At 37.7% G+C, this 8,920-nt stretch overlaps 1 protein-coding gene across 1 annotated transcript in view; it reads left to right on the forward strand.

The window, feature by feature from the left end:
* Window positions 1–4,328, forward strand: part of atg5 (ATG5 autophagy related 5 homolog (S. cerevisiae)) — a 42,095-nt gene extending 37,767 nt beyond the window's left edge. The window contains exon 8 of the mRNA XM_042489883.1: window positions 1,697–4,328. Within this exon, the coding sequence (XP_042345817.1) occupies window positions 1,697–1,833 (137 nt within the window). The 3' untranslated portion in view covers window positions 1,834–4,328. The remainder of the gene's footprint in view (window positions 1–1,696) is intronic.
* The last annotated feature ends 4,592 nt before the right edge of the window (window positions 4,329–8,920 follow it).

Below are 8,920 nucleotides of genomic sequence, written 5' to 3' on the forward strand. Positions count from 1 at the left end.
ATCAAATGCAATTTTATAAATCTTAAATATATTGTGATTTCTTTGAGTTCCTTCATTTGGAGTCAAATTAAATCAGTCCTGCAAAATTCTGCATCTTCTAATGCACCAATGCTTTTATTTCCAAAACTTTATTGATTTAACTATTAGAGATGAAACAAAGTCCCGTGCTGGATTAAAATCAGCGACACTGCATCTCAGGGCAAAGAAATTTGAATTATCTTGAAATATTTTTTTCTTAAAATAAAAAAAGCAGCAGGCTGAGATTTACTGACTCTGAGTTCTTAATTAAAGACTGGATCCTACATTTCCCATCATGCAATTCTGTTTATATATGTCTTTCATATTTTTTTTGACTCTTCCTGCTCTTATCCCTCTGACCTTGCGCTCTTCAACAAAAAAAGATGTGAAAATGTCACTAAATCATTTTAACCCCGGAGGATCAAGAGAATCGCAGCTCGTAACAAACGATTTGCGGTCGTGGCCTTTCAGCGGTGGGCGGGGTCACTCACAGGAGGCCATCATCACCAGAGACACACACACACACACCCTGAAACTACAAACTGTCAGAGTGAAAGTTAAATATTCGGATCATGCGATGAACACAAAAAACAATCAACTGTCACTCTCTGCTTCACAACTGAACATTCAAATTTACACTGGTGCTGTCTTTGTCTCTGTCTTTGTCTCTCTGATTCCGTCTCTCTGTCTCCGTCTCTCTGTCACCCACCACAGCAGTGGCATCACTGCAGCATCTGATGTGGTCTCTCTCTCACCTCACCTAACCTTCTCTTTTCCTCTTTTCTCTTCACTGTTGCTCACTCCATCTTTGTCTTTTTTCTTTTTTACTTCGTTTTTTCTTTTACTCATTTTTGTTCATCTCCTCCTGCTTCCTCTTTACACACTCTCCTCTGCTTTTTTTTTTTACTCATTTCCTCTCCTCTGTCTGCCATTCTTTATCAGTTTAAGTTTTTTCCATCTCTCCGTCTCTCTCTCTCTCCTTCCTCCTCTTTTTCTTATCTTCACTTTCTCTTCTCTTCACTCTCTTTCCCTCCAGTTGCTTTGTATTTCTCTGCTGTCTTTTGACAACCATCTTTTCTTTCTTTAATCCTCATCTCTCCTATTTTCTTTCTTTCTACTGTTTCTAATTTCTTCAGAAAAAAATACTTTTGTTCACATACGAAGTCAAAGTTCTTCAGTGTAAAACAGAGAGAACGTTAAAAATATACTACAATAATAACATTATAGTCTGTCCATTAAAACTTTCATGAAATGAATTGTAAGATCCCAGTTATTTATTTTATTAACACGAACAAATAAAATATTTAGGTCCAAACAAACTGTCTTTTTTTTTTTTTAATTTAATTTGTGTATTTATTTTTGTTTTCTTACTCTGGGTACATTAAAAGGCGCTAGATAAATCAATTATTAATTGTTGTACAAAATAACATATATACATTTAAGCCATTCATAAAAATATTAAAAGGTAATGCAACTAACAACACAGTCGGCACAAGACGAAGCGTTTTTTTTTTTTATTATTATTTTGTATGCTTCATGTTAATTTTTTTAAGGTTATTTTTTGGGCTTTTTTTTACCTTTTTATCGACAGAATAGCCGTAGCTATGTGTGAGCCAGAGGTCGCCTCACGTTAATTATTGTTAAATTAATCTTTTCTCTGTCCTCTGTGTCGGTGCAGGTGAGCAGAAGCGTTACCAGGTGGTGATTCACGGCATCGAGCCGCTGCTGGAGACGCCACTGCAGTGGCTCAGCGAACACCTCAGCCACCCCGATAACTTTCTGCACATCTGCGTCGTCCCCGTCCCCTCTGACTGAGGCCGCGCCTGCCACACCTCACTATCACCGTGACGACCGACTGACCAATCAGCCGTCCCGCCAGCCGGCTGGGTAACTCTGGAAACGGTGGCGCTTAACGGTGGAACTAACAGACTCTTGAACGAGAAGATAAAGATGAACAAAGGATGTGAAGGAGGTGCAAACAGACCTCCTTTCTCATCTTATTTATATTTCTACTCCTCCTACCACGACTACTCCTTCTTTTCCTTCAGAAAACTTGTTTTTAGGACGTGAGGGTGAAAAGATCGTCTCTTCCCAAAAGAAAATAAAGACACTTCTGAAGGTGAAGAGCTCGATGAATGAGCAGCAACTCTCCTTTTTCTACTCTCTCTCCTCCTCCTCTGCAAACATCTCCACAGAGGAGAGGAGGCGAATGGATCCCTCCATTTTCCATCCTGCCATACATCTCCCTCCTCGTCCAGTCCAAGAGAAAGACTGTCCTGTCAGCAGGGAGATGCGATTGTTTGGGATTTGGGGAGAGGTGTGTCCAGTCCTGCTGAAGTTGCCTTAGTTAACGCTTTCATTTTTATCCACGTCGTCACTGCGAAAACGTCAACAGAGTCACTTTGAGTTTACAGTCAAATCCAAAAACTCGCTACTAACTTCTTCTGGTTTGTTTTTGACTTTTTACAGATGATTTTTGTGTTGGTTATGTTTCTGCGTTAACATTCGGCTTCATGTGATGAAGCAGAATAAGAAGAGGACGATTTGTTTTCTGCTGATTCTCTCCGCTGATTCACTTTGTTTCAGCATCATTCTGCTGGGATCTAATTTTTTAAGTTATTTGAAAAAAAGCAACTTAACGAGCATAAACAGAGAGCGTCATCACCTGATGCTGCTCCTGAATCCACTTTAAAGTGCAGCTTTTACTCAGTAACTATGTAACTCCACTTTAAATATTTTGCTTCATTGTAGGTTCAGTTCAGATCAAAGAGTCGCGACGAGACGAGTTAAAACATGCAGGGACTACATTTTAAAAAACCTACACCAATGAGATGAGATGGTGAATTGTCTCCATAGCAACCAGTCACTGTACTTTTGTTGTGAAACCAAACTTATTTTGTAGCTGAAAATAATTTGGAGCCTTTGAAATAAAAATGAGGACAGTGAGATACTTGATAAAGTTGCACATTTTGCGGTGAGGAAACAGCAAAAATGAACAAAATGTCTTCAGATGGAAAATATTCACAACAATACCAACACCACAATAATGAAAATAACTGGCGCAAATTAATCAATCATGGAGTGTGTGCGGTGTCACATGAGCACACACAGCGAACAGCAGCAGCGACACATCGTGAGGAGGGCTCGACGTGACTGAGCACCTGCTGCAGCAGGCGAACACGCCATCTGCAGGCAGTTTAACCCTTTGAAACCAGGAGCAACATCACTTTTCTTTTTGGTGAGTTTTGTCCTTTTTTTGCTAATTTTTGGGTAATTTCTTCTGTCGATGCTCTTTGCCTAGTTCCTGTGTTTTTGGCATAAATCAGGCCACATTGCTCAGGTTTGAAAGGGTTAACTGACTTGGCCAGCTGACTTTGCTATAAACTGATTGGCTGTCGAAACAGAACCAGCCGCGGCAATTTGAGAAGTCGCAGATAACACCTTCAGCTGTCTTAAGTCGAGCAGAGTCAAGTCAGTTCACACCGCTGCAACGGTCTGAAGCGGTTTCGTCTCGCTGCGAATCTTTGGTCTGCACTGAGATTCAAGGATAAATTCCAGCTTCATAAAACTTATTTTCATCGTTGAAATAAACGGAAATTGTCCGTTAATGGTTACACGCTCCTCTGTAGGTGATGGGACAAAAACAAACTTTAAGTTAAATTTGCGTTAGACTCTGTTATTGACTTGTTTTGCTTCTTTGCAGGAGACAGAGAGAAAGAGAAAGAGGATTTTCACAGGGTATCTATCAGAGTTTTTTTCACGCGTCTGAAGCGTTTTGTGCGTTTGGGGGTCACACGTGTTTTCAATAGCAGGTGTTGATTTCTCCCCATCAATACGACACAGTGTAGCTGTTTTACTGTCTGTTTCTTTGGGCTTTGGCTCGAGCCTCTTTGTCTGCAGCCAAACTTAAATGAGCATCTGGTTTTGTTTCGTCGTAAGAACTCGGCTGAGATAATGAGACAGCGGGCACGGTTAGCGTCGAGTCTGCAGGCCGCTGGGGGCCACAGCGGTTTGATAAGTCTCACATTAGCAAATTTTAGTTTGTGATCAAACAGATCTGGCAAAAGCATCCATGACGTTTGCCAGAACACTAACTTAAACCGAGGGCAGCCAGATCGGATTACTTTGCTGGATGTTGAGAGTTATTAATCAGCCGTTGTTTTTTTTCTTTCTTTTTTTTTGTTTTAGTAAAGTTTGCATCATATATCAGCATCTTGTTTTTTTTTTTTTTACATCTGTTCATACTGAAATAAAATGGCACATTCAGCTGTTATCAAGAATGACTTCAAATAAAAATGAGTTGAATTGAATTCTCAGAGAATCTAGTTATTTGTTATTTATTTGTATTACTTATTGCCAGATGGAAACTGCTGAATATTTATTTAAACACATTATACAGCACCATGCTATGAGCAGAGAATTTTTTTTTCTTTTGTGATCAAGTTTTCTTTAGTTTTGTGACGAGTATAATAGTAAATCATATATGCATAGCTGCATCTCATCCATATGATCCCGTATGTTTTTCAAATTTTGCGAGTATTGATACTCCAGAAAGAAAGTTAACCTTTTGTCTAACCCTTGGCTTGCTAATAAATAAATAAATATATGTAGCATAAATACATAAATAAAAAGTAGCTTTAAAAACACAGAAATAAGTAAGACAAAAAGATTAAGAAAAAATTTAAAAAATATGCAAGAGCAGTGACGTTTTAAGGATTTAACTAATTCAGACTTTTTCAATGAGACATCGTCAACATTTATATTTTATATATTATTTAAAATTTCTTGTAAACTGACTCCTCATTTGATATATTCCTGTGTCATTACATTAAGCCGTCAGTGTTACCTTCACTTTCCAGCAAGGTGAGGATGAAAATGAAATTGAAAATTATTCTTAGAACGCAGCGTCATTTATGTTTTTCAGAACTGGTAACAATATGTTACTTTCGTTTCGGTAGCAATTCCAAAAACAATGTCAATGCTCATCTCTTACTTTGCAGGGTCTTTTCTGTAATTTTGCATTTTAACGCAAACAGATGCAGAACAACTTAACAGGGTCCTTTATTCCCCAAAACCATGCAAACATTATTGTTTGTTGCTGTAAATTCTTAATTAGAAATAACCTCTTGGATTGTACCATCTCAGTTTTAAGGGGGTCCTAAATAACAATAATACAATATATGTTCAATTAGACAAAACATGTAGCAAGAAACAAAAGTAACAGAATAATTAAACAATAATAAATGTGAAAAGAAAACACCAAACAATAACAAAAAGACAGAAAGAAGGGACTTTTTAGCGGCTCTAAAGCGAAATCCTTTTAGAGTCAATCCCACTTACACTGTCATGCTGGCACAAACACCCACTAAAGCGTCATGTGGATTAATCCGCTGCTAAAAATAGTCCCCAATAAAGTCACTATTTACTCGAGTTTGTTTGATGAAAACATGTTTAGAGACAGACTTAACACATTGTTTTTCCATGGGATTTGATGACTATATGAACAACGATTTAACAGCACCAGCCTTATCCTTTAACCCTTTAAAACTTGAGCAAATTGGCTTGATTTCTTTCAAAAACAGAGAACAAAGTTACAAGAGTTACAAGAAAATTACCTGACATATACAAAAAATGGTAAAAAAAAAAAAAAAAAAGTTAAAAAAAGGTTTTTAAAATAGGCTAAAACCCCAAAACAATTAAAAACAAAAAAATATATAAAGATGAAATTATAAATATGGTTTTCTGGACATTTTCTGTTTTGTTTTTTTTTTAAATAATTATTAACGTCTAGTAATTTCTCAATCTCTCTGTCTCTTTTTCAGGTCATTTTCTTGTCACCTTCTAATTGAATGCAATTTGGGAGACATAATTTTCCATATTGCTCATTGCCTTTTTTTAGCCGTATTTTCAAAAGAAATCAAACCAATGTGATCAGATTTTAAAGGTTTAAATGTGTGTGAAAGGCATCTGAATGCAGCACAAGAAAAGTGATTTGAAAAGTCAGCGAAAACATCATCTTTAATCAGTCATTCTGTACACGGATGCGTTTCTCCGTGGCTCAGAGGACGGTGTTCGTCTCGAGCTCAGCTGGTTGGTGAAAGTGTTTGGGTTTTTAAAGTGGCAGACAAGACAAAGCCAGTTTCCTTTCCCCCTCTGGTGTTTTACCGTCTTTTCACTTGATCCGTGTCATAAAGATCATCTCGCTCTCATGTGTTTTACTGCTGACACTCGCCCTCCCTCTCCCTCTTCATCTCTCCTGGTTAATTATCTGTTGGCATTCCCTCCGCTGCTAATGAGACCACTAAACTGTGCTGTCAGACAGGCCCCGGGCTCCGTGTGTGTGTCTGTGTGTGTGTATGTGTGTGTGTTTGTCTCTTTCTATGTGAGCAAGCCCAGTTTCGCGGAATCGAACTGTACAGTGTGAGTGTGTGTGATTTGTGTGTGTTCATAATTACAGACATCATTTATAGCCCCCTGCAGGTGTGTGTGTGTTTATGAATTCTCTCACACACACTCGTCTCTTGTCACGCTGCCAGTCTGCTAATTCAAAGTGTTTGTGTGTGTGTGTTGTGTGTGTGATGTCACACATCATGTCATCACTTCAGGCTTCCTCACCGCTTATGCTGCCGCCAAGCATGATGGGATGGCGGGTTTATGGTGTTGAGTCAAGACCTGGGGCTCGGTGTGGGGTACGCTATGTGTTTGTTTGTGTGTGTGTGTGTGTGTGTTTGTATACACACTGCAGCCCTAGACGCAGTGATGCAGAGTCTGTCTCACTATGTCATCTCGCTGACACACACTCTTTTATGGGATTTCCCGAGCCGCCGTCCGACCCCCCTACTGTAAAACACACCGCAGAGCGAGAGTGAGATGCTCGCTGAGGTGTTTAGATGGAAGGAGTCCAAGGTAAATGGTTTGCAGGGATGTCTTTCCACTTTTTTTTTTTTACCTCTGAGTGTCTGAGTGGAAAAGTTGACTTGTTCATATATCGCACTGAACAGTTTCTATCAAAAAAGGAAAAAAAAGTTATTAAACCCAAATTTTTGTTAAAAAAAGACTCACTTTTGTCGCATCAAACTCAGCTGGAAACGTTGCAAACTTTTGTTAAAAAGTACCTACTTATATTGCTACAAGCATGGCTAGAAATGTCCCAAACTATGGTTAAAAAATAACCAATTTGTTGCTCCAAAAATGGCTGGAATTGTTACAAACTAAAACCAATTACCAAATTTTTTCAACACAAACATGTCTGGAAATGTCTCACCCTCTTGTTAAAATATACTCACTTTTGAAGCCCCAAATGCAGCGTGAAATTTTCCGACCTCTTGTCAAAAAAAGTCAATCATCACTTTTGTTAGAAACATGGCTGAAAATGCCCCAAACAAAAAACAAAACAAAAAAAAATCGTGGAAAGAAAAATTAATTTATTTGAAATACATCTGTATTCTGTTTTCTTCTCATCACAAACTTCTCTCACTTTAAAAACTGATTATATTTCTATAAAAGAATACAAAACCATGTATGGAGGCATGAGACAGATTTTGACTTTGACACACTGCGTCCACATCTAATGAACAGATTTAAAATGACATTTTTTAGACATTTCAATTGTTAAATTTAGTCAGTGTTCTTCTGTTTCAAAAGTACTTCAATGAGATGGTTTTTATCTTTTTAAATAAATTCATTTAAACATTGCTGAATCTTTCCCTTCCCAACCAAATTCAGCTTCTTTTATTTTTGACATCAAGAAGTCTTTTTACCTTCAGGTCATAAAATCGATGCTCACTTGTTTTCATGTTTAAAACACACAGATTGTGTTTGTATGGTTGTTTTTCAATAACCAAAAATAATTAATACAATTCATTGTTCTCTGACAGTTTCTCTGGATAAATGAAGTTTGATTTTGGACTGAATCTAACTGTCTGTCTTCAGATAATTGAACAAGTAAAAACATGCAAACTCACAGAACAAAGAGATAACAAACATATGTCTATATTTAACGTTAGTGGCACATTTGTGCAGCTTAACGAGGAATGAAAAGTGAAAGGCAAAAGCCGCTGCGTGAGGTCGGCTGGTGTTTACTGCACTGACAGGAAGAAAAAAACAAAACTTGACTGCCGGTAAACTGATTCACAAGTAATCACTCTAATTATCCACAACACAACACAACACAACACAACACAACACAACACAACACAACTATCAGCTGCAGACGGTCGGTACAATGACAACTTAGGAAATAAACCAACGTATAGTCCGCAGGACAGTTTACCAGAACAGCCACTCCGTTTTTAAACAGGAGTCACAGATCTTGGAATAAAATGGAAAATTATGCAAATTGAAATCAATAGTTTTGACCAAGTATTAGTGTTACTCTTCTGAAATTTAAACTCTGGGATTTAGAGGAAACATGCCAAAATGTTGTGAACAAAAAGTTGTCTTTTCAAAAATAGTGAAGCTGAAAATTTACCGCTGAAAATCAGAATCATAAACGTGGATTCTGCACATGTGATGTTAAATGAATATTTCATGTAGTCTGAAGGTCCAAACTGGCTCTGAGGTCTGAGTTTTTGTTTTTGTGTTTTGTACGGGAACATCTGTGCCTGAGCAGGTTTCATCAAACTAAATTTATGACAAATTTTTAAAAAATGAAATGAATGAAAAAAACAACATCTGGAATTTAAAACCAAAACAACTCCTTCTCATTCAAAAGTTGTTAAATCACCTCCATGTAGTCAGACACTGATTGTACACTGATTGTATAGACACTGTCCTGAAGTTGTCATTGTACCGACCGTCTGCAGCTGATAGTTGTGTTGTGTTGTGTTGTGTTGTGTTGTGTTGTGTTGTGTTGTGTTGTGTTGTGTTGTGTTGTGTGTGTGTTGTGTTGTGTTGTGTTGTG

Source organism: Plectropomus leopardus, chromosome 7 (genome assembly GCF_008729295.1).
Source record: "Plectropomus leopardus isolate mb chromosome 7, YSFRI_Pleo_2.0, whole genome shotgun sequence".
NCBI lineage: Eukaryota > Metazoa > Chordata > Actinopteri > Perciformes > Serranidae > Plectropomus > Plectropomus leopardus.